The 26,976-nt window shown below is 44.7% G+C and overlaps 1 protein-coding gene across 1 annotated transcript in view; it reads right to left on the bottom strand.

Annotated features, from left to right (window-relative positions):
- Window positions 1–26,976, bottom strand: part of PTDSS2 (phosphatidylserine synthase 2) — a 1,400,831-nt gene that overhangs the window by 81,967 nt on the left and 1,291,888 nt on the right. The window contains exon 13 of the mRNA XM_044059082.1: window positions 9,719–9,904. Coding sequence (XP_043915017.1) covers window positions 9,719–9,904 — 186 coding nt within the window. The remainder of the gene's footprint in view (window positions 1–9,718; window positions 9,905–26,976) is intronic.

Below are 26,976 nucleotides of genomic sequence, written 5' to 3'. Positions count from 1 at the left end.
ATGCAACCTCTTCAAAGGAGGTTTTCAGCCACTAAAAGACGAAGAACCTCTAAAGCATTACTTGTTACCTGTCCAAGAAACAAAGATTCACATTTGTGCCACTCCTAATGAGCCAGAAAGGAAGGATGTTCTATCCCAAAAATGCAGAGAATTAAAATCATGCTAGATCTCATAACAGGATAAGTAAAAATGCAGTACATATGGATAATTGGGGCCAAAGCAACGCCTGCAAGCAGCCAAACACTTGCTAAGGGCAATACACAAAAAGGGGAGCCACTGCATTAGGCTCAGGTGCTAGCAACCAACCAACGTCCCCAAGGGTTAACTATAACATTAGTAACTCAAGGCCCCACAATTAGCTAAAACACAGCCTAATCAACCACATGCTCAGTATTAGATCTTGCACTTTTTTCTAGACAGAAAATAAATTATGTTTCTCAAACATAAAATTTCCTTCTCAATATTATGGGCTTCACTAAAAAAAAAATATTTTGGGATGTAGGATTACCAGAACTGTATGTCTTAATCAACTTCTGTGGCAAAATTAAAGAATACTTGAACTCTGCCATGCAAAAGTCTGCTCTAGAGTATGGTGAATGGGGCAGTAAAATTTTACTTTTATTAACTGAAGACGAAGATGCTGGGGTGGACACAAAGTCTAGGTGATTAGAAAAGGTGATAAAAAGGTACCTTCACAGGCCCACTACAGGTATCTGACAGGTGCCTCCTAGCCCTGCTTGTGGGTGGTTTTCCTACTATGCAGATGCATTCTTCCATGAAGTGGTGGCAGTTTAACTCCATTCCCTGGAATAACTGGAGTGTGAAATAACAGGAAGTAATGGCCAACTGTTAAATCCATGGTCTGATTTACTTATACAACACAATATTTGGACTTTTTCTTCACAGGATTATTCTTTTTCAGATATAATCTAAACTATTTTTGTGCCGAATATAAAACTGCTCACTCTCTCATTAGGCTTCTCAGATACCTTAAGTGGGACAGGGGATATGGCTTTTTCTTTTCAGCATCCTAGCACAACGAAGTATTAACCTCACTTTTAAGACCATCAATTTGACATATATTTGTGTCTTTTTGTGTGCTTCAGTTTGAACCACAAATAAGCATTTTTTTACAGTTTTCTTCTCTCACTTCTTCACATCTAAATATATTTTTATTTTTTAAATGGCTTACTCTTATTAGAAGTTTTAGAGAATTCTTGCTGCTTAGCTTCTTTGTTAATCCAGTTTAACTATTTGCAGTGAAAGTGCCTGCAAGCTTTTAAAAATCCAATTAAACCCCACACAATATTCAGCATCACAACAAACCAAAACAAGACGTGCAGTGAATATGGAAATCCCATTGGTTAATCTTCTTGACTGGAATATTTGCAATAGATCTGAGTGGATAGATCATTACACATCAGATTTTGGCACAGCTCTCTGAAATAGTAAATACTACTTTCACCCTCAAGAAAGACAATGCACTTAAAATATAAACCAAACAAACTAATGAAGCTACTTGTACACTTGCTACCTTGTAAAAAGGCTGCTACTGTAATAAGAATGTAAAATAGGAATGAGAGGTGCTGTCCTTAAACTGGGCATATGCCTGCCAACATCACCACAAGCATGACACCATAGCTCTCAATCTTCCATCTCTAAAATGAGGAACACTAGCTCTCATAATGTGGAACAAATGGGCAAAATGTGGAACACATACTAATGGCTTACTAACAACTTCAACTAGGAAGGTCATAGGATAGTTAAAATATGCTGGTTTTACATATAAAGAAGATATTTTAATGAATTCATATGATTCAATTCTATTTACAATGGATTTCACTTAAAAAAAAATCCTAACACTGAATGTGTGACAGAGTCTTTCAATGTGGAACTTGAGGAACTTTGAGGAACGTTAACTTTTAAGACCCCAAATGAGGTACATTGCTCGTAATGAGGTACACTTGAGAGGTATGCATGACACTGGCATCACCACTTTGAGGAAAGCAAACAGCTAGATTCAATTAGACTGAATGAGAGTTCTAAACACCTATATACTACACTGCTACAACAGTAATTTTTTCCAGAATAAGCTCAGTTTTAAAAGAAATAACTTAAATATTAAAGCTGTATGCTTGACCCTCTTCAGAAACTGCATCATAGCAAGTATATAATGAATAAAAAATGAAGTTATGTACTCACCATTACGTTCCATGCGAGTTGTTCATCTCGCCTTCATTCTTACTGATGGGCTTGGAGCTAATCCTTGGCTCCGACTCAGCCTAACGCATAAGCTTGAGGTCTTCAACCAGCTCGAGGCCTACTCCCTATCCCATGAAGCACTGGTGCTTCCCTCAGATCTTGTTTGCTGCCAATGAACTACATGCCACTCTTGATATACCAATAACTGAGGAAAACTAGACAAAGGTCAATACAACCATGTCTTAGGTGAATACTCGGTCCCCAGGAAGCTTGGATGAGGGTTGGGGGTGGGACGTAAGAATGAAGGCGAGATGAACAACTCACATGGAAAGTTATGGTGAGTACATAACTTCTTTATGTAAAGCTCTTCTATCTCGCCTTTCATTCTTACTGATGGGTTAGCATCCCAAGCACCATCTTTCTCGGGTGGCTCACGGGAGTATACTCTTCAGGACAGTGGAACCAAAGGAAGCCCTGTCCCTGGAGGCCATATCTACTATGTAATGAGTGATGAAGGAATGAGGCCTTGACTAAGTAGCTGCTGCACAAATAGTATTTATCGGTAGTTTGGCTGACGAGGTGGAGACACCTCTAGTAGAATGGCCCTCTATCTTTTGATGTAGTGGTGTATTTACTGAACTATAAGTGAAAGAAATACAGTCTGATAACAATTTTGATAAAGTGGTTTTCACCACAGGTGCACCTTTCTTGGAATCTGAGACAGCAACAAAGCATTGTTCTGTTTTCCTGAAATTTTTGGTCCTTTCTAAACAAAACTGAAGCTGTATCTGAACATCAAGCTTGTGCAGCATATACTCCATGTTACTGTCATATTTAGGGAAGAAACCATGCAACTCTACAGACTGATTCAGATTTGCCTCAACATACTTTCCGTAAAAATGAGAGATTTGTCCGAAAAGAAACTATTAACTATATGAAATATATATGGAGGTTTAATGGACAAGGCCTGTAACTCTGAAACTCTTCGAGCAAAAGTAATGGCCACTAGAAATATGGTTTTCCATGTCAGATGCTTCAAGTCACACGAAGAGGCTGGTTCAAAAGGTGGTAGGATGATTCGAGAAAGAACAAAATTTAAATTCCATGGGGAAATCAGAGTTTTAATGGGTGGTCACAAATGTAATGTGCCTTTGGGAAATGCTTTGGAAAGTCTATGTGACATAATATTAGGCCCTTGAATACCAAGGTGAAAGTTAGATATTGCAGCTAATTGGACTAGAATGGTTGTGGTAGCTGCTCCCTCATTAAACAGTTCATTCAAAAATTCCAAAACAGAAGATATAGGAGCTAGATAGGGTTCAATGTGAATTTTCAATGCCCATATTGAGAATCTTTTCCATCTGCTAAGATACAATTCCTAGTGGACGATTTGTGGGAGGATAGCAGTTTATGCCGAGCTGCAGCCGAAATATTCTGAAACCTGGCTATATTTGGAATTGGAGCAGCCAAGCTGTCACTTTGAGGGACTGAAAAGATGGATGAAAAGCCCCCTCAAGAGGTCTGGAACTGGGTCCAAGATCCAAGGTTCTTCCAACAGATGAGACCATAGGAATGGAAACCAAATCTGATGAGGCCAGTAGGGGGCGATGAGAATTATGGTCCTTCCCAGAACACTGGCTTTCTGTAAAATTTTGGGTATCAGAGGAAAGGGAGGAAATGGATAAAGGAAGCCCGGAGGCCAAGCGTGTACAAGTGCATTCCTTGGGGCATCCCCTGGGTGGGGGATTAAGGCAAAGTAGTTGCTGCATTTCGCGTTTGTGGGGGTGGCAAAGAGATCGCAGCAAAGCTGACCCCATTTGCGTAATATCCTTTCCTTTACTTCTTTTTCAGGGACCACTCGTGAGGCAATAGAACTGCCCTGCTCAATTTGCCTGCTATCGCTGCTGGACCTCCCCGGGATGTGCGTTATCAGAAAGCGCTGGGCAGAGGTTGCCCACTGCTATGCTCTCAGGGCCTCTCGACATAGTGGCTAAGCTTTGGTCCCTCATTGTTTGTTGATGTACCAGACTACGGATATGTCTGTCTGAATTGCAATGGTCCCTAGAGGGAGAGAGTCTTGAAAGGATTGCAATGCTAGAAGTACCATCCTCATCTCTGGGAAGTTGATATGCAAATTGGCCTTGTGTTGTGTTCATGTGCCTTGGGCTGTCCTTCCCTTATAATGCCCCCCCCCCCCAATCAAGAAAGCCTCTGTGGTCACTGTGGCAATTGAGGTCGGTTAACAAAAGGTCGGCCTATCGTTACCAAATGTGACGTTAGCCACCACTGTAGGTCCTTTTTGCAGGTCTCCATAATTATAATCTGAGACACTGGTAGATTTTGAAAAGACCACTGTGTGAAAAGGAGCCATTGGAGTACACGCATGTGCACTCAACCCAGTGGAATTGCAATGATTGCTGCTGCCATTGTACCCAATATTTTGAGAACTAGAGATGTCGGGGCTTTTCTTCTTGAAAGAAGTGTTAGAACATGCTGACAAAGAGCACAGACCCAGACCCTTTCTGGTGGAAGTTTCATGGACATTGAGGTGGTGTTGAAGTTTGCTTCTATAAACACGGTATGCTGCGATGGTGATAAGGCAGACTTTTCTAAATGTATGGTAATCCCCAGCTGACAGCAAAGATTCATGGTCATGTCTTTCGCTTGTGTGAGTTGTTGCCTGGTGATGCCGGTTAGGAGCCAGTCATCTAGATATGGAAACACTTGGAATCCTAGGCGTCTCAGGTGAGCCATGACTACTGACATACATTTGGTGAACACTCCAAGGGCTGTAGTGAGACCAAAGGGCAGAGCTCGAAATTGGTAGTGACTGGCTTCCAGCCCAAAGTGCATTTGATCTCTGGATGGTCTGGCCATTTTTATATGGTAGTACGCATCCTGGAGATCGATTGAGCACATCCATTTGTCTTTCCCCAGAAAAGGGTGTATCGACTGCAGCGTGATCATCCGGAACTTTGTCTTTTTTTACAGATTTGTTCAGTCTGCTGAGATCCAAAATAGGTATCCAGTCCCCTGTTTTCTTTGGAGCTAAAACGAACCTCGAGTAAGTTCTGGATCCTACCTGGTCTGCAGGGGCTGGTTCGATGACTCATTTTTCTAGCAACCTTTGGACTTCTATGGTTGCTTGTTCCCTGTGACTGGGTGGAACATCTGGGATTTTGTTTACAGGGGAGGGAGTGGTAAGAAAGAGAATAGAGTAACCCCTGGAAATGATGCTTTGTACCCAGTTGTCTTCTGAAATTTTTAGCCAGGCATCTGGGTACAAAGATAAGAGTCCCCTGACTGCCTCCAGAGGTTGACAGGTGGGACTCCTCTCAGGAAAGCTGATAGGGCTTCCCAAAAAACTGATCTCTGTCACCTGGTTCTGCAGACCCCCTCTGCCACCCCCTACTTTGCTGCCCTCTCCTCTGCCTCTGGGGGGGGGGGTCACCACAAGTGTTCTGAAAGGCTCCTTGAGTTTTACAGAATCACATCTTTCCTCCTTTCTGACCTTTGGGATAAGGTCTGTTAGGTGTATGGAAAAACAGACTCCAACGGCAGACAGAGTCTTTCCATCTTGTTCACTCCTGGTAAGAGTTTCTTTCACTTTGGGTCCAAAAAGGGACGAGCCATCAAAAGGGGTGTTGATAAAGGATGACTTAAAGGGCTCTGCAAATGGACATAAGCGCATCCAGGAATGTCTCCTAAGAGCAATGCCTGAAGCTGCTGCTCTACTCGCTCTATCAGCTGTGCACGAGACCAGAGGCATGAATGATTTTACTATGGAATTAAGGAGAGAGAGATGGGAGGATACTTTGAGACCCCCGCAGCTACTGAACCTTGAAGAGCATCTCCTAGCTCTTTAATGAGATCTCTGTGTACTCTAGTAAAGTGCATAAGATAATTCAGTGACTTAATAGCAAAAGTCGCTGAAGTAAAAAAATGAATAAAACAGACTAAATGAATATGTACTTAAAACTGTTTTAAGTACATATTGTTTATTTAGTCTGTTTTATTCAATTTTTTAACGATCTATACATTCTACAGATGTATTTTATCACATGGCAATTTAGCTATGATGCACATTTTATCTGATTTTTGATCGGATGTTTTAGTGTTTAAAAATGTAACTGCTATTTTATCTTTGTTGGTCTGATGAAGAGGATGTTATTCCGAGAGAGCACTTACATACTACAATAAAGGACATATTGATTTTCACTGCTGTGTGGAACCAGATTATTTTTCTTTTTCTTGTATCATCTAAATCACTGTCTGAAGTGACGGATTCCTGTGGGGAGTCCAGATGCTTCCTCTTGCATAACCTGTTTCTAGGTACCTCCTCAGTGGGAGCTTCTGGTGAGGTCTCGGAAGAGCAGGGCCTCAACCAATGGGGCTTCCTGAGGCTCTGGGTCTCTACGCTTCTGTGGAATTTGTGACACAGAAGTAGATGCCAGTGCTTTAGGGGAGGAAGTTGCTGGACCTGATGAAGTGGCTGTCCGTGAGGACAATACTCTCTTCATGGCATCAAAGGCACCACGGTCTAGATGCGAAGAAACCCCTGGATCCTAAGACACATTGGATTCCCTCGGCACCAAACAGTGGGCTCTGAGAGAAAGGCAGGCGCCAAACTCACCCACGCCGAAGCCCTAAGAGGTAAAGTTGGACCTGAAATATCAGTTTGACTAACCTCCCCGGACCAGACCGGTGAGTGTCGGCTCCTAGACTCCTTGGTCAGCACCGAAGTAGTCCGAGATGTAGGATCCGAAAGCCCTGGAGCAGGCGTCGGTACAGATAGCTCCACTATCATAGCTACTAGCACTCCAGCTCCAAAACCTCAAGTTGGATCGGAGGAGGAACAGAAGTAGCAGGGGGGATTTTAGTCTGCTCCAAGGCTCGAGGGATCGGAGCCGACAAAAGTTTGGCTATCACCGGTGCCAAAAGTAGTTCCTGCACCACTCGATCCAAGTCAATGTCAGACAAGCTCCTTGAGGACCGAGAAGATGGGGCCGATGAAGCTACAGAATGTAGTATTGGTGATTTCAATATTGGAGTTACTGGTCTCAGTACTGGGGACTGGCTCCTTACAATGACAACTGTCGGCTCTGAAGTCAGTGGGGCCGAAGCGGTTTGTCAGGCTTAGATGAACTGGCAGATTTTGATGGCTCCAAAGATCCAGTAGTAGAAGACTTTTTTGAGGACTTGGAATGACTGGATTGACCTTCATCCAATTATTCCTGAAAGGAAGACTTTATCAAACCTCTAACCACTAGTTTGTTCCTTCTCTCATGCAAAACATGTGAACTAAACGAGTGGCAGCTGGAATACGTCTCCTGAAGGTGTAATGCACCCAAACAATACACACACTCCGTGTGTGTGCCCATCTGTAATGGACATTTTCTGCCCACATTTAGGACATTTCTTAAATCCGGACTTGGATTGCTTAGCCTCTTTATCCTTATCTTGAGACATTTCTCCTATACAACACACACACATACCTCACAAAATAACAACGAACTTCAGTCAAAGAAAAGATTAGCCTTCTAATTTAAACAGGCTAATGAACCAAATAACCTAGAGGTATAACTCTATATATATATATATATATATATATATATATATATATATATATATATATATATATATATATATATATGGGTCTACTTTAGAACACCGACACGCCAGTTCGCCGACACACAAACCACCGACACCAAACAACTGACAACACACAATACCAACAACGCAAAACACCGAACACCATTACACCGATACACTACACGTAAACAACACATTACACTACATTACATATCCACTAGCCCTAACCCAAACCCTAACCCTAAGGTCCGACACTACCGCACACTTACCCTACCTGCACCCTAACCCTAACTCACTTAACCCACCCCTAACCCTAAGATCCGACACTACCGCACACTTACCCTACCTGCACCCTAACCCTAACTCACTTAACCCACCCCTAACCCTAAGGTCTGACTCTACTGCACACTTACCCTACCTGCACCCTAACCCTAACTCACTTAACCCACCCCTAACCCTAAGGTCCGACACTACCGCACACTTACCCTACCTGCACCCTAACCCTAACTCACTTAACCCACCCCTAACCCTAAGGTCCGACAGTACCAGACACTTACCCTACCTGCACCCTATTCCTAACTTACTTAACCCACCCTAAAACATAAACCCGTCACTAACACACACTTACATTACCCAAACCCTAACTCCGACACTACCGCACACTCACCTTTCACACACCCTAACCCTAAATCCCTCACTATTGCACACTTACCTGTCCGCTCCCTAATCCTAAATCCCTCACTACTGCATACTTACCAAGTCGCTTACGTTCCCTTGTCGGTCTTCCAGCTGTCGGGATTTCAGCATGTCGGTCAACTGCGTTGTCGGTCCTTTCGCGTTCCTCTTCCGCGTGTTGGGGAACTGGTGTTTCGGTAATTTGAAGAGGACCCATATATATATATAGTACACATTCTAAGCAAAAGGATATATATATATATATACATATATTTTTTTTTTCACACTACACAACTAAGTCAAACAAGTTATTTAAACAGTAATTATTTCTAAATATTTTCAAACTGTCACACACTTTAGCAAAATTTTATATATATATATATATATATATATATATATGAGTTTTCACAAGAGATTATCACACTAACTAGCTAAATAATACGGAGAATTACAAGGCCTAAAGAGAAAAACGGCCACAAGGAAAAGAGAAGATAGCTAAGAATACATAGGTACTAGCGGTAGCACTAAATGACAACAACAAGTTAACAAAAACATTAATATATATATATATATATATATATATATATATATATATATATATATATATACACACACACACACACAAGCTAAATACTAGAAAAAGTCAAATTCACTGGCCCGAGCTGGTGAATCGCTCCCGATCTGTTGCAGCGACAAACGAGATCTGAAAGAAGCACCAGTGCATCATGGGATATGGAGTACGCCTCAAACTGGTTGAAGACCTCAAGCTTTTGCATTAGGCCGAGTCGGAGCCAAGGATCAGCTCCAAACCCATCAGTACGAATGAAAGGCGAGATAGAACTACTTCACATCCAGTATTCTAAGCTCATAATTTAGAGTCCTCATTCTCTATAAAACTTCTTTTTCTTTAAGATGTAAGACACAGATGGTCCCTTAAAATAACCATGATCCATAGATTAAACTGTTTTTGAATGCCTCCTTCTCAAATATTTATAGATTTAATTAATACCATCACAGCATCATAAAGTACTATGGTCACTGGCAGTCTTAACCATAGATGCACTGCAAATCACAATGTCTGAAAGTCATACAGCATAAGGTAATGTACAAGTGCATAGCGATCTTTCTGTTCCTTTTTTTACATCAATTCCTTGTGCAAGTCTAAGCAATCTAGGCACATGCTGCAGCTGAATGCAAAACAAGTAAAAGTTTCCTTATGAAATAAACCAAATGAAAATGTGTGGCTTACCGAATAAAGAAGCGCCATACTGTCCAGGCTAGGACAAGAACCAATCCTAGAATCCAGCACTGAGTAACATGAAATGGAAGAGGTAGAGTAATAGTGTATGGATCATATTTCACAACTATCAGAAACTCTGTCACTGTGATTGCAGCAACCATCCAGGCTTGCTGACCAAGTTTCTTATGGAAATGCCTGAAAGACACAAAGTTCACATACAAAACAATGCGGTATCAATCTCTTTTGAGATTCTTTAAAATGTATTTTTTGTTGTTCTTAAACATGCTACAGCTCTGGGACAGTAAATACTTCAGTATCTTCTACTGTCAGCTTTTACTACTAATTTTTCTAATAATTTTATTAAACATGTAAAAACATTCAACTTTATACAATCTTGCACAAGATTACCTCATGCAAACAAGAAAATACACAAAAAAAGGCAATCAGATATTTACTATTAGGGTTTTATCACTGGGCTACATTTAATTGATTACAATATTTATTTATTTATTTCCAGTTTGATTACCGGGGAAGTCCACTGGGCCAGAACGTGCCCATTTTCAGTGGAGGCCCAGGGAGAAAAGCTCCAAAAGCAATGCGAATACAATCCAAGTTACATAGCGCTGAAGGTAAAAAAAATACATGTGTAATTACATTCATACAGTTAGTAAAAAGCAAATGCACACAGTATACCTCAAAAACATCATTAAGGAAGGTAGATAAAATAGATTTTCAGTAGTTTCCCTTCAGAGCAGCAAATTATATCAACAATAGTTATATCAGTGGCTAAAAATTTCCAGTGCTGCAATATAATACTTGTAATCATTTGAACTTGTATAAGCCATTTCTCTCTAGGAAAGTTAAGATCTAAAATTTGTTGTAAACTACTGATGAGAGACCAGAAATTCAGGTCTGAACGTTATGCTTGGTCCTTCTTAAGGGAGCCTGTACTGCAGTGTGCACTTTTGTTCAAATAGGAATACACCAATTGTGTGATCAGAGTTAAGTGCATAGAATTAGCTTCTACTTAGCATTCTCTAGTATTTCTCCTTTCCCTGTCCTCTTACTTTACGTTGAGCTGGTGTGACCTGCTGGGAATGTCCTTTTTTTATAACGTGTAAAATAACAGGAGTGTGGAAGACTTGGGAAGGGACATTACAGACACTGTGTTCATAGTTTTGTTGTACTCCTCAAGACTGCAGCAAGGCTGAAGAGGGTAGTCTGGCCTGCATGTGGGTGGTTTTCAGTACTATGGTACATAACTAAATAGATACGGGGAATTGGCTTGAGTTGTTCGGTGACCTTCCATATCTATTCTTGGAGGGGGATACATGACAAACTGCGGATCATACTGCACGTACAATTATTTCAAGATGAACCATATTCTACAAACCTCAATGGGAAGCACATGAAAAAGCGTATAATACACTCTAGCATCAGATAACATTTAAACCGAATTTCTGAAGTAAGGAATCACATGTTACACTTGTTAAAGCTACAAGAACAGTTAAAGGATTCTGGTGTCCTATGACATTCACTTCTCAGCAACATAGTTAGAAAAAGGTTCTCATGCATCCTAGGGATCCACATAAGAGTAGTTTTTTCATAAAATCCATTCACAAGCTTCAACAATGGAACTACTAGGCATCAGCGCCAACATGCTGTAATTCTGCAGAATGGCTGTCAAAATTTTGCTGTGGTAATCAGTCCCAGTACTCTACAAAACCCATTCAGGTCAGACAAAACTGCAGCTTCATATTCAAGGTACTTGAATATGTAGAGTAGATAGAAAAACTTGCCACTTTCCATTGCTAAAACATAAGGAGTCGATTTTCTATGAAGAAATTTGGTTAGGATGACTTATAGCAGCAAAGTTGGCAAAAAAAAAAAAAAAAGGGGGGGGGGCAGGTTATAAAGTGTATATATATATATATATATATATATATATATATGTATATGTATATGTATATATATATATATATATATATATATATATATATATATATATATATATATATATATATATATATATATATATATATATATATCTTTATTAATTAATATGGGTGTACTTTCCTACAACAAAAATTCACTTTTTTGAAATGGGAAAGTACATCTCCACTTAAATGAAAGTACACTTTAACGAAAGTGCACTTTTCGCTTAAGCTCACTATACCGAACCTACCGCACCACAATGGCGGACATTGATAGACTGGCTATGTCCTCCACTGTGGTGCAATAGTCACGGACTTTAGGGTTAGGGCACGGATCAAGGTAAGGGGATAGCCCTACTAACTATCCCCTTACCCTAACCCGTGCCCTAACCCTAAGGTCCATGACTATCGCACCACAGTGGAGGACATAGCCTGATTTGGAATGTCTTCCACTGTCGTGCGGTAGTCACGAACCTTAGGGTTAGGGTAAGGGGATAAGCTAGTAGGGCTATCTCCTTACCATGACCCATGCCCTAACCCTAAGATCCCTTCTGTCTAGCGGGTTCGCGAAAGTGCACTTTCACATTAGTGTGGGTGTACTTTTGAAGTTTGAAGTAGTGAACTTTCGTTCTTCAAAAGTACACCCATATATATATATATATATATACACCCATATATATATATATATATATATATATATATATATATATATATATATATATATATATGTGTGTGTGTGTGTGTGTAAAAAGTATGAATTACTCTAATGAAGCCCAGGAAAATAGTGGGATGAAAGCGCTCAGTGTGTATTACATTAAAATCTGTTTGCTGTCACGTTGGGCAGTGAGGTTTTTATTTTTGATTTATTGGTTTACACTCTTTTGGAGTGCTTTTATCAGTGGTTAATGATATGTAGGTCACTGTGTGGATATTTTTGTTCCAACTAAAGTGAAAAAAAAAATAAACTACTGACAGTTTCAAAAATGGATGAAGCCATGTTGCAAAAGCAAAAAAAAAAAAAAAAAAATCGATAGCTGGAAAGACTGACAGTGCAACCAATAGGTAAGCATAGCAAGTCTGTAAATGTCAATGATATAATAAACTGGTAACTGGACACAACTAAACCACACAACCGATACAGTTAACGAGAGTGGTTTAAAAGAGGGTGTTAATGGTTAATGTGTGTGAAAGCTCAAAAATTGCAGCTGACATTTTTTCAAGACATGCTTTCCAAAGACATTAATGATGTTATTTTAGGGAATGAAAATGTAAATGGGCCAGTGTTTGGGCAAATAAACGCCAATTCATTAGTTTATTGGAATTGAGCATTTATTCTATTAACAGCTCAAGTGGGGGTTATTTTTATGATGAATACTGGCCCATTTAATGAGACTGGATGCAAAGAATGGGTTAATATGTGCGGGGGGCATGGGAACAGTGACTGGTTTTGATAGTATTCAAGAAGTGGGTACAAATGGTATCCAAGATGTTATCCAAGACAATGGGATTATGGATGGACAAGTGCCCGAGTTTTCATTTGAGTTATTTCAGTCAAATGATGGACGTCACAAAAGTGACTGTTTTAGTTTTAAAGAATTTATTGATGATTTGCATGAAACGTGTAATTTTAAGATTTTAAGCAATCCTGTGGTTATATGTAATATTTATTGTGATTATAAAGTGTATAATTATTCCAAAATTGAGCTAAATGTGGATTATGCTATTCTTTTATCTAAAGGATTTACATTTGTACCAGGAAGGGAAGGGAGGGTATCTGAAATGATGACTGACCTTGAAATGTTCACCCGGAAAATGAATATTAAGTTTTGGTTTGCTGAAACTAATATGAGACATGAGCGTAATGTGTTAACTAAGCCTAGTAAATTTAATCCGCCAGCCAACTACATGATAACTATATGTTTGAAAGGGCATGTGAATTGGATATTAGGGAGTATTTCAGAAGAAAAATGAAAGATAATTTCAATAACATGAGTATGAAAGAGAGTCAATTATTATTTGATTTGGCTAATGATAAAAGAATATGAATAATGAAACCCGACAAAGGTAATGGTGCTGTGGTCATGGATAAAAATTACTACACTGATGCTATGTTGGGGATGTTAACAGAGGACACCTATGAAGAAAGTAGTATTAATGAAATTAGAAGTTATGTACTCACCATAACGTTCCATCTGAGTAGGTGTATTCATTTGTCTGCAACCTGTGGAACCTGTGGGTTATGGATCCGATATCGGATCCGAACCGGCATAGTTTCCAGCTATGGATCCAAGCTCTCAGCTCCTCCCCTCACCCATAATGCCCTGCTCTACCCTCATGACCTCAGATCGAGTTTGCCAAAGCAACAATACCCTCAAAAGGGTAACCAGTAATATGCAGGAAACTGAAAAGGCCAGGGGATAGGCAGACAAATGAATACACCTACTCAGATGGAACGTTATGGTGAGTACATAACTTCTAAATCTGAAGTAGGATATTCATTTGTCTGCAACCTGTGGGACAGAGTCCCCAGCTACCTGAATCTTGGGCGGCCATCATGGAAGGATATTCCGAGCACCTGAGCCAAAGGATGCTCTACCCCTGGATGCAAGATCCAACTTATAGTGAGAAATAAATGTATGAGACGAAGCCCATGTAGCTGCTGCACAAATATCATCCAGAGGAATCCTAGCCTTGAAGGCTGCTGAGGTAGATACTGACCGGGTTGAATGGGCATGAACACCCTTCCTGACGCTTGATAAGCCAATAAAATGCACTGTGAAATCCAGCGGGACAGAGAAACTTTGGAAATTGGCTTGCCCAAATTGAATTTTGCAAAGGAAATAAACAGCTGGTCGGATTGCCTATGACCAGCTGTCCTGTTGAGATAAAATCTTAGTTGCCTGTGAACATCTAGTGAGTGTAGCCTATATTCACCTTTGTTTTCATACTTAGGAAGAAAACAGGGAGGTTAATGGATTGATTGATGTTTGCTTCAGAAGCGATTTTAGGAAGGAAGGACGGGTTGGTCCTGAGGGAGACACGGTCCGGATAAAAACCAAGTAAGGAGGTTTAGCTGATAAAGCTTGAAGTTCAGAAACTCTCTTGGCTGATGTAATGGCTACCAAAAGGCTGTCTTGTAAGACAAGAATTTGAGGTCCACTGTAGCCGGGCTCCGAAAGGGGAGCGGTCAAGGCCTGTAGGACCAAAGTAAGGTCCCAAGGAGGAACTGCTTGCTTAATAGGAGGCCTGAGAAGGAAAGTACCTTTAAGAAAAGTTTTGCACAATTTGGCTGACATAAGAGGATTAGACTCTTGACCAATGTGATAGTGAGAAATTGCCGCCAGTTGAACTTTGACTGTGGAACTGCTGGCACCATCATTAAAGAGAGAGGTTAGAAAATCAAGCACTACGGGAGAGGAACCGTGAAGGATCTAGGCCTTGCCGCTCCACACCACAAAGAGTTCCCATTTGCTTCGTAAACCTTTCTAGTGGCTGGTTTATGAGCCGCCACCAAAATAGCCTTTACCGGTGAAGAGATACCGAGTCCTTATCAAGAGTGGAACTGGAGCAGCCAAGCGGTCAGCTTCAGGCTGTCCAGGTTCGGAGGAGGAATGCAGGATGGATGGGATATCAGATCCGAATAGGATCTAGAATCCAAGGAGGATTCACAGAGTGAGACCTTAGGAAGGGGAACCAGATCTGTCGAGGCCAGCAATGAGAATCATTCTGCAACCCACCCGAGAGGCTTTCTGAAGAACTTGCAGCATCAGAGGCAAGGGTGGATAGGCATACAGAAGACCGGGTGGCCAAGCATGCACCAGAGCGTCTCTTGGGGTACCTCCGGAGGAGGTATCAGAGCGAAAAAACTGTCGCACTTGGTGTTTGAGGGAGAGGCAAAAGATCGCATGAAGGGGTTCCCCCACCGTGCGAATATGCTCCGCTACTTGACAATTGAGAGACCACGGGGTCAGAATGGTGCGACTGAGCTTGTCCGCTAGGATGTTGGACCGACCGAATGTGCGTTGCTATGAGAAAGCGATTGGTGGAGATTGCCCATTCCCAAACTCTCATGGCCTCACGACAAAGAGGGTAAGACCTTGTTACCAATTGCTTGTTGATGTACCAGACAACAGACATATTGTCCGATTGAATCGCAATTGTTCCCAAGGGCAGGTAGTCCTGCAGTCCTAGCAACGCTAAGAGCACAGCTCTCAGCTCTAGAACCTTGATATGCAGTCCGGTCTCTGTATCGCCCACGTGCCTTGGACTGTCCGGCCATAAAGTGCCCCACCCGAGGCGAGGCGTCCGTGGTCACCGTGGCGAGAGGGGAGAAGCACAAAATGGGCGACCCTCGTGGAGATCCGGGAGTGGAGCCACCACAAGAGGGACCGCTTGCAAGCCTTGCTGATCGCTATGGGATGATACATGGGAGAGCAAGGTAGGACCACTGTACTAAGAGCGTCCACTGTAGAATGCATATTGAGCCTGGCAAGAGGAAGAAGAGCTATCGACGAAGCCATGGACCCTAGAGCCCTCAGGACCAACTCCGCTGGAACAGAACATGAATGGAGAATGGCCGCACCTGGAGCTGCAGATTCAGAATCCTGTCCGCAGTGAGGAAGGCTAAACTCCTTGTGTCTAGTCTGGCCCCTATGAAATCTAAGAGCTGAGTGGGTGCCAGGTTGGACTTTGTATTTATTGTGATGCCCAGAAATGGAGCAAGATGGAGAAAGGAGTCTCGCGAGAGAAGTAGATGCCTTGTTGGGGCGGTAAGGAGCCAGTCGTCCAGGTAGGGAAAGACCTGCACCCCTGAAGCCTCAGGTGGGCCGCTACCACTGCTAGTACTTTCCTGGGGGCTGTGGTGAGACCAAAGGGAAGGACCCGAACTGGTAGTGACTGGCTCCCAGCCGGAAGCGGAGAAACCTCCTGGAGCGCCTGTCCATTAGGATGTGGTAGTACGCGTCCTTGAGATCTATCGAGCACATCCAGTGGCATTCTCCCAGAAGGGGAGAATAGATTGTAGAGTGACCATTCGAATTTTTCTTTGGGGACTGCCAGATTCAGGAGAGAGGTCTAGGATTGGTCTTAGTTCCCCGTCTTTTTGGCACTAAAAGAACCTGGAGTAGAACCCTGATCCGATCTGGTCTGGGGAACGGGCTGGATGGCTCTTTTCTAGCAGATGGCCAATTTCTGCTAAAGCGGCCTCCCTTTGACCGGGTGGTACGCCTGGGAGGGACTGCATCTTTGGAAGGTGAAGGAAAGGAATGCGATATCCCTGGATATGATTTGGAGAACCCAGCGGTCCGATGTTATGGACTCCCATGCCGCTAGGTGCCCCGAACGCCCCGACTGCCTCCAGAGTAGAGCAGTCGGGCAGCCCTCAGGGCTGCTGCGGGCCGTTCAGAGAAAGGTTCCCTGGACCAAGTTTCTGGGAGCCCCTCTGCCTCTAGGGCGGCGTCCTCCCTGTCCTCCTCTGCCACGGAAGGACTGGTTGTCCGAGCAGGCTGGGACTGCTGCGACTTCGGAACCACATCTTCTTCTGACCCTTTTGGTTCCTAGAATAGGGCCTCTGGGGTGCAGAGAAGCGGATTCGACGGCAGACAGCGTCTTCCGTCCTTCTCGCTCTGGGTCAACCTCGCGATGACGGTCTTGCCAAATAGAGCAGAACCATCAAAGGGGCGTAAACGACGCCTTGAAGGGCTCAGAAAATGCAGTGGCGGAGCCAGGCCTGACGTCTAGTGACCAGTCCTGTCCTCAGCTCTAGCGGCGCCCTCCGTAGCATGGGAGAGTAGCCGCATAGAAGTATTTGTGACTGACCTAGAGTGGCCATTTTGGTGGAGTGCAGAGCTCTGTCCTCCTCCGAAATGGACTCAGGGGATGCAGCTTAATAAGGTCTCGCTGCATCCGAATAACATGTGCCAAATAGTTCAGCGCCCTTAGAAAAAGGTCGCGAACTGAACATCCGCTTCCCAAGCGGTCCATCATCCGAGACTCCTTGCTCGGTGGGTGGACTGAGGGACTCTCCTGAGCCAGTTCCCTCTTTGTGGCCGCCATCAACATGGCATCTACAGGAGGCCCCTTACTCCAATGGGTCCTGTCAGAAGGCGGGCTAAGGATTTTGTCAGGTCTTTTGGGAATTGGCTCCACGGTGTCCGGTTCCTTCCACGCCCTGGTGGTAATAAGGTCCACCAGGGGTCGGCAGGGGACACCCAAGAGGTAGACGGGCCCGCTTGAATGCCTCCAAGAACACGGACTCGTCCGAGGAAGACTTGGGGCAGACCACCCCTGATACGGAGCATTTCCATGATGTCTCCATCCTCGGGTGACCGTGGGGAGCCTTCCTTCCTCCAAGTCCGTGTCTTCAGTGAGAGACTCAGAGTCAATGTGCCTCAGCCTCCTCTGGGGGCTGTCAGAGGAGTCCTCGCAGCAGCAATTTGCTCCATAGGAGCAACACAGAAACGGGCTGTCCCAGGGGCCGGATGGTGGAAGCCTGGCCCAGTGCAGAGGGCGCCGACGCGAGAAGCAGCGGAGAAGCAGTGCCGGGGTCCGGAGACCCTCAACAGAGCCCTCTCCACTACATCAAAAGCCGAAGGGAGCCGACCACCAAAGGATCCGACAATGGCCCCCTCGGATCCGAAGAGTGGATCGGCACTCGGATCCGGCGGACAGTGCGCCCGACACAGACGGCGCCGGGAGCACTAATCCCCGGATCCGGCTCGGATCCAGGCTCCGAGATCGGGTCCGACGCGAGGGCATGGTCGGATCCGGTACCAGTACTATCGGATCCGACCTCCCCGGCTCGGCTGCTCGGCTCCAGCTGCTCGAACCCGGGCAGCGGGTCGGAGAAGGAGCAATAGGCTTGAAAAGGGTGTTGAGCTCCCCGAGGGGAGGCAAGAGCACTCCCATCTGCATCTGGGCCTGGATGAACCTTCGCATCATCCGTCCAGATCAGCATCGAGGCTATAGGCTACCGAGGTAGGCCTGGAATGCCTCCTCGATAGCCTCGCTGAGATCGGGTCTCCTCCTCCTCAGGACCCGTGAGAAGCACACAGGAGACCGGAGCCGAGAAGGAGGAGACCGCGACGGGGAGAAGCCTTGGCAGGCGGGGCCGAAACAGAGGTCTCGGCCCGCCAGGTGCTTCTCCTCCGGTCCTTCTTAGATGCATCCCTCTCCTGTCCTGAAGCGGGAGTTTGAGTCCCAGGAGCAGGAGGGGTGCTACAGGGGAACAGCTGCAGCCGCAGGAGTCCCCGGGAGCGGGTCGGAGCCGAGTCCGCGTAAAAGACCCGCCAGGACCAGCTTGGACCTCCGCCTCAGTGCCCTGGGGTTGAACCCTGCACAAATGGAACAGCCAGATGTGAGGTGTTCAACCCCAAGACATTAACACACCGAGTGTGGCCATCAGCGGTGAGAGCTTATGGCCACACTCGGAGCATTTAGAAAAAAATGACTTAGGCTGGTCAGCCATAGTCAAAATTACCCAAAAGTTACAGAAGTAACTTAACAATAAACTATAACAAGCACACAGGCCTCACACACACTCGGAATAAAATATACTACTGTAAATAAATTTAAACTAAAAACAGTCAATACACAAAGGGAACCTACAACTTTCACACAAAAAAGTTTAAAGAAAGCAAAAAATTTCAATTTTTATACAAGAAAATACCACTTAGCTGAGAGCTATAGAAACCACATCCAGTTACCAGCGCGGCAAACAAGATCTGGGGTCATGAGGGTAGAGCAGGGCATTATGGGTGAGGGGAGGAGCTGAGAGCTTGGATCCATAGCTGGAAACTATGCCGGTTCGGATCCGATATCGGATCCATAACCCACAGGTTCCACAGGTTGCAGACAAATGAATATCCTACTTCAGATTCAATATTGCATACTTGAAATTGGATTTATCGATAGACAATGTATTATTTCAGGGGCAAATAAGTGAAATTGAACACAGTTACCTGAGGAATGAAAACACAGTGGTTAGTAGCATTTTTGGTATACCAAAATTACACAAGGGGTTGGACAATATTACATTTAGGCCCATAGTGGATGGCAAACGGAGTAAAACTTGTTTTATAAGCAAATATTTAGATCATCATCTGCAAAAAGGGCTGGCAACGTTTGCATACATTACCAAAGATTTGTGGAATTTTTTGGATAAATTAAACAGTATCACTATTACAGATAATACTATTTTACTTACGGTGGATGTATGCAACTTATTTTCTGTCATTCCTCATGAGGTGGGATTAACCTGGTTGGAGTGTCAGTTGAATAGGACAGGCCTATATGAACAGGATCAGATTAATGCGTTTGTGACCCTAATGGAATAAGTACTGCGTACCAATTTTTTGTATTTTGGAGGACATTTTTACAAGCAGGTTACTGGAGTGGCTATGGGGGCTGCTTGTGCTCCCCATTTATGCCAATTACGTTATGTCCTTCTGGGAGCAGGAATATGTATTTCCTAGTGCATTTAAAAGGTATATAAAGCAATATACACGCTTCCTGGATGACATATTTATTGTATGGGAAGGAAATGTACAACAGCTTGAGGCATTCCTGGATTTTATTAACACTGTAGATTTCTTTAAATTTACTCATGAATACAGTACTGTAAAGTTATCTTACTTGGATGTTAATCTGGTGATGGACAAAGAGTAGAGGTGTTTAAAATCTGGGATATATAGAAAGGCTACCTTTTCCAACTCCTATTTAGATTACAGTAGTTAGCACCTTCACCATCAAAAAAGATCTATTGTTAAGGGTCAAATGGTGAGGGCTGCAAGAATGGTTAATGACGATCAGGAGTTCATAAACAAACTAGAATTTATGATTAGGATGTTTACAAGAAGGGGGTACCCCGAGGCTTTGTGTACAGATATTAAAGATGAAATCTTCTGTAAACGTGAAGTTGGTGTATACAAGGCCATCTTGATGGGGGCACCTGAGGGGGTAGTTGGAAGCTGAAATAAGTGAATGCTGTCAAGATGGAAAGAATGAAGGATTATATTTTGTCATTACCTTCAACCAGGATGCTGAATGCTTTATACAGACCATTCAGAAGAATTGGGGCTTATTAAGATTAGACAAAAATGTTGATGAAAGGATGGGGGTAGCTCCTAAATTTGTATTTCAAAGAGAAAGATCATTTAAGGAGATTCTACAGAGGGGGTCACAAAGTTATACTGCTAGTACCAGCCAGCAATTGGGTAACTTCAAATGTGGGAGATGTAGTACCTGTAAGCACATTATGGAAACAGGGCATCGTATTAGGGTTCAAGATTGCCACATATCCATTTAGGGACATTTTAATTGTCATAGTCGGAATGTGGTATATTTAGCTAAGTGTGGTACATGTCCTGCATTTTATATAGGAAAAACTTGTAGGCGCCTCAGGGAGAGAGTGAATGAACATCTATTGGACATTAGACATGTTAGAATGACTAATGCCCTTGTTAGACATATTGGGCAGTATTCGGGACACAGTTTTAAATTCTGTGTAATTCAGATCAACCAAGACATCCAAGGAAGGACATTAGATGTACATTTAGACATCTGCAAATTAAAATGGCAATTAAAGTTAGATACCCTGACATTTCCTGGTATAAATGACAGTGTTAGTATTGCTCCTATATTAAAATTAAAGCACATTTTAGGTAGAAAATAGCATAAGTAATTAATTTTACTAAATTTGGATATCACAATGTTTTTATATGTTTTTAATTGTTATATGTATATGCAACTCAAATGGTTTTATTTATATATTAATGTTGTTTCTTTGAGTTTAGTTTTTAACTGAATAATTGATTGAGTGGGTGTATATAAGGGAATGTTAAGTTGTGTGTTATTGTTCTGATGAAGTCCTCAAGGGCGGGACGAAATTAGAAGTTATGTACCTACCATAACGTTCCATGTTAGTTGTCTTCTCTCGCCTTCTTTCTTGCTGGATGGGTTCGGAGCCGATCCTCGGCTCCGACTCGGCACTTGCTTTAGCTTGAGAACTCCTTTTACCAGCTCGAGGCAACCCTATATCCCATGATGCAAGGCGGAACTACCTCAGATCTCGTTTGGTAGCTAACCTACCCTGCTAAAGACTATCCTAACATAATTAGGAACACAAGTTCATAATAGAAGTCCTCATATGAAGACTCAGGAGGAAAACAACCTGATAGGAACTCTTCAAGATCTGTCCAGGCCAGGGGGAAGGAGGGAGGGACGCAAGAAAGAAGGCGAGAGAAGACAACTAACATGGAACGTTATGGTAGGTACATAACTTCTAAATGTTAAGTTGTCAACCTCGCCTTCATTCTTGCTGGATGGGACCGCGTCCCTAGCACTTGTATCCCGGGTGGCTCAATGGAACAGACTCTTGAGAACTGTGGAACCAAAACTGGCCCTATCTCTGGAGGCCAAGTCCAACTTGTAATGAGAGACAAAGGTATGAGGCGTGGCCCAAGTAGCTGCTGCACAAATGGTATCAATGGGTAGTCTATCCTGAAAGGCTGCAGAAGTGGATAGACTCCTGGTTGAGTGTGCTTTTGGTTTAGAAGATAGCTGCTTGCCTCTGAGAGAGTACACATACGAAATGGTGGAAGTCAACCATCTGGATAAGGTCACTTTAGAAACTGGAAGACCTATCCTGTTTTCTGCATAGCAGACAAATAATTGGTCCGATTTCCTGAATTGTTTAGTTCTATGCAAATAGTACCTGAGCTGACGATGGACATCCAAAAAATGCAGTTTCTGTTCAGCTCTGTCGGAATAGTTTGGGAAAAAGACTGGTAGATCTATAGATTGGTTAATATTGGTTGGAGACACAACTTTGGGGAGAAAGGAAGGGTTCGTTCTTAATGACACCCTGTCCTTATGAAAAACCAAATAAGGAGAACGAATGCAGAGAGCTTGAATCTCGGAAACCCTTCTTGCAGAAGTGACAGCCAGTAAGAATATAGTTTTCCAGGTCAATAACTTCAAAGAACATGAAGCAGATGGTTCGAAGGGAGGTAGTATCAAGGATGCCAACATTAAGTTTAGATCCCATTGCGGAGGAGGATGCTTTATAGGCGGCTTTAGGAGAAAAACTCCTCTCAGAAAGGCCTTGCATAATCTATGAGACATAATGTTATTGTCATGCAAGCCAACATGATACTTGGAAATAGCAGCCAGTTGTACTTTGACTGTAGATGGCGAGGATCCTGAATGAAAAACCTCCGCCAGGAAATCTAAAACAGAATGTACAGGAGCAGTAAAGGGATCAATATTTCTGGAATTTGCCCAAATAGAAAACGCCGCCACTTGCTAGCATAAACAGTCCTAGTGGACGACTTTAAAGAAGACACTAAGATGTCTCTGACTGAGTCAGAAATCATCGGTAGCCTGGCTAGGGAAGGAAGTGGAGCAACCAAGCAGTGAGGTTGAGAGAATGAATGGCCCGGTGCTGCTGACCCGACTGGTGGATCAAGAGATCCGGAACTGGGTCCAGATGCCAGGGCTGCACCAGAAGGTGACGATGCAGAGACGGAAACCAAATTTGTCGAGGCCAATATGGGGCAATGAGGATCAACTTGGCCCTCAAACCGGTGGCTTTCTGAATGACTTGTGGAATCAATGGAAAGGGAGGAAAAGCGCACAGAAGTCCCCGGGCCAATCCTGGGTTAGAGAGTCTCTCAGGGGTTGGCCTGGAAGGGGAAAGAGTGAAAAAATCGGGCACTTGTTGTTTTGAGGAGTAGCAAAAAGATCGCAACAAGGAGTGCCCCACTTCAGAAAAATCTGATCCACTACAGATTGATTGAGAGACCACTCGTGAGGCATCAGAATGGATCTGCTCAGCCTGTCCGCCAATAGGTTGGACCTGCCGTGGATGTGCGTTGCTATCAGAAACCGATGAGAGGAGATCGCCCATTGCCAAAGTCTGAGAGCTTCTCGACACAACGGATAGGACCTGGTCCCGCCCTGCTTGTTGATGTACCAGACCACGGACATGTTGTCAGCTTGTACTGCAATAGTCCCGTGGGAAGAAAGTCGTTGAGGGCTTGCAACGTTAAAAGCACTGCTCTCATCTCCAGGACATTTATGTGCAGATGGTATTCTATGGGTTGCCACGTCCCGTGGACCATCCTGCCCTGATAATGCCCCCCCCACCCGATCAGAGAGGCATCCGTAGTGACTGTGGCAACTGGAGGAGGGGGAACAAAGGGTCGGCCCTGATGAAGAAGAGGGGAAGATATCCACCAATTCAGATGAGCTCTGCACGACTGTGTGACTAAGATTTCGTGCCTCATTGGGAGACTGTGGTACGACCACTGCGTGAATAGCATCCACTGCAGAAGACGCATGTGGAAGCGAGCCAGTGGTAGAAGAACAATGGCAGCAGCCATAAGACCTAGAACCTTCAGTATAAATCTGGCTTTGATCTTGTTGCTCTGCAATAGAATCCGAACAAATTTTTGGATGTCCAGAATTCTTTGATCTGTTAGTTTGGCTAACATTTTGACGGTGTTTAATTCTGCGCCTATAAAGGTGATAGATTGGCAAGGCAGCAGAGAAGATTTTTCGAAATTTACTGAAATTCCCAAACTCCTGCAAAGTTGTAGAGTGTAGTCTCTGGACTGAAGAAGCTGACACTTGGTGGTGGCGGAGAGGAGCCAGTCGTCCAAGAAGGGAAACACCTGGAATCCTTGACGTCTCAGATGAGCTGTGACCACTGCCATGCATTTGGTAAACACTCTGGGGGCTGAAGTGAGGCCAAAGGGCAGTGCTCTGAATTGGTAATGACTGGTCCCTAGCCGAAAGCAGAGAAACCTTCTGGAGCGTCTGTGAATCTTTATGTGATAGTACGCATCCTGAAGGTCTATAGAGCACATCCAGTTGTCCTTGCCCAGAAAGGGCAGAATGGACTGAAGCGTGACCATCCGGAATCTTGGCTTCTTGACAAATCTGTTTAGATTGCTCAGGTCTAATATTGGTCTCCAATCTCCCGTCCTTTTGGGGACCAAAAAGAATCTCGAGTAGACGCCGGATCCTACCTGGTCTGCCGGCACAGTCTGGACGGCTCTTTTTTCTAGGAGCTTTGAAACCTCCTGTTCTGCCAAATCCCTTTGACCGGGTGAGATGTCTGGAAGGGATTGTAGAGGTACGGGAAACCTTGCGAAGGGGATTTTGTAACCCTCGGATATGATCAACTGTACCCACGTCTCTTGTGATAGGGATTGCCAGGCTACTGGGTACAGTGAAATCCTTCCCCCGACTGCCTCCAAGGGTGGACAGTCGGGCAACACCTCAGGGATGCTGAAAGGGCTTCTCAGGAAGAGACTCCCTGTTGCCCTGGTTCTGAGGACCCCCCCTGCCTCTAGGGCGGCGTCTAGTATTGTTACCCCCTCTGCCTCTGGGGGTAAACTGACCACGTGCGTCCGGTGTAGCTCCTTGGGCTTTACGGAACCACATCTCCCCCCCCCTTCTGGCCCTTGGGATATGGTCTAGAAGGAGTGGAAAATTGGACTCCAACGGCAGAAAGAGTTTTACCGTCCTGCTCACACCTGGTCAAGGTATCCTTCACCTGAGGTCCGAACAAAGCCGAACCATCAAAGGGGGTATTAGTGAAGGACGCCTTAAAGGGGTCCGCAAAATTACAAAGCCGCATCCAGGCTTGGCGTCTAAGAGCAACTCCTGTGCCTGCGGCCCTGCTCGCTCCATCGACCGCATAGGATATGAGCCGCATGGAGGAGTTAGATAGGAATTCAGGATTGCAAGCTGCGAGGCAATCTTTTCTTGAGCCCCAGCAGCAGAAGGATCCTGGACTACTTCACCCAGTTCCTTGAGAATATCTCGTTGAAGCCTGGTGAAGTGACAAAGGTAGTTCAGCGAACGCATAGCAAAGGTCGCTGAAGAAAACATCCGCTTCATACCTGTCCATGGTCCTAGAATCCTTGTTAGGAGGATGGACAGGTACTGAAGGATCCGCCAGTTCCTTCTTAGTGGCCGCCGCCACCACCATAGCATCCACAGAGACACCCTTGGAAAGGAACTGTTTGTCCGAAGGGGCCGTGATAAATTTGGATGGTCTCCTGGGGACAGGTTCCACAGAATCTGGAGCCGCCCACGCCTTCCGAGCCACTACCTGCATAAGTGGGTGGAAAGGCGGAGACACCCAGGAGGTGGAGGGTTGGGATCCAAAAGCCTCCAGGTATACCGACTCATCCTCGGAGGGATCAATGGATGGCCAATTCCCCCTCTGTTTGAGGAGCTCAAGGATGTCTGAAAAGGAGACATCCTCAGAGGGGGATCGTGGGGAACCCTCCGACTCATCTAAGTCGGTATCCGATGTAGTAGACTCGGGGGAGTCTGTGTGTTTCCTCTTACACGTCCTCTTCCGAGGGGGTTCACCTGCTGGATCAGGAGAAACTTCGGAAGAGGAGGAAATTCCCAATGGGGAAACCTGGGGCGATGGATCCCTGGGCCTGAGAGCAAGAGGCTGGCAAGAGGCGTCTACAGGCACTGAAGAGGGAGGAGCTAGAGGGATGGACCGTTGACCAGGCTCAGAGGCCAGGACACTCCTCATCACCTCAAAGGCTCCCCTCCCCGGGAGACCGGAATATCCCCGCTCCGAAGAAACAGGAATTCCCGGCTCCACTGAGAGGGAAGGCTCCGAGGCCGATGTCGGCACCGAGCTTACCAAAGCCGAAGCCCCGAGAGGGAGAGCGGGGTCGGACAAGGGTCCGATGCCACTAGCCCCCTCGGAGCCGACAAGGGAAACCCGACGACCGGATCCCTCCAAGGAAGGCCTCAAGGAGGAGATCGGAGCCGAGGACGACGGAGCCGAAGGATGTATCGGCTCCGGCACCAAAACAGTCGCTGTCCAGAGAAGCTCCGGCTCCGAACTCTGGTGTGGAGTCGGAGGAGGAAGTTCAAGGGGTGAGGCTATAGCCAAAGTCTGTTGAGACGGGCTATGGAGCATTTGGGCCAGTGCCTGTGACTTCAACAGCCTGCTTACCACCCTCTCTAAGTCGTGGTCAGACAGCCTGGAAGATCTCGAAGATCAGCTACGATGGCTCCGCTCCGACAAAAGAGGAGACCCCGGAGCCGAGTGGATACTCTGTAACGAAGGGGACCGAGATCTCTTTCGGGACGAAGTCATCGGAGCCGAAGTCCCTGAATTCCAGATGGAGCCGAAGGTTTCTCGGCTCCGATGCTGGATAAGGTGTCGGCTCCAGCCGGAGCCGACAAGGCCACAGTAGACAAGGTATCGGAACCAGTCGGTGCCGAACCCACTACTTTTAAGGTAGATAGATCGGTTCCAGCCGGAGCCGATCTCGGCTCCGACGGAGCCGGAGC

Source organism: Protopterus annectens, chromosome 17.part0, assembly GCF_019279795.1.
Source record: "Protopterus annectens isolate FY-2018-M chromosome 17.part0, PAN1.0, whole genome shotgun sequence".
Lineage (NCBI taxonomy): Eukaryota > Metazoa > Chordata > Ceratodontiformes > Protopteridae > Protopterus > Protopterus annectens.
The sequence above is the reverse complement of the archived record's forward strand: the minus strand, read 5'-3'. Positions and strand labels throughout refer to the sequence as shown.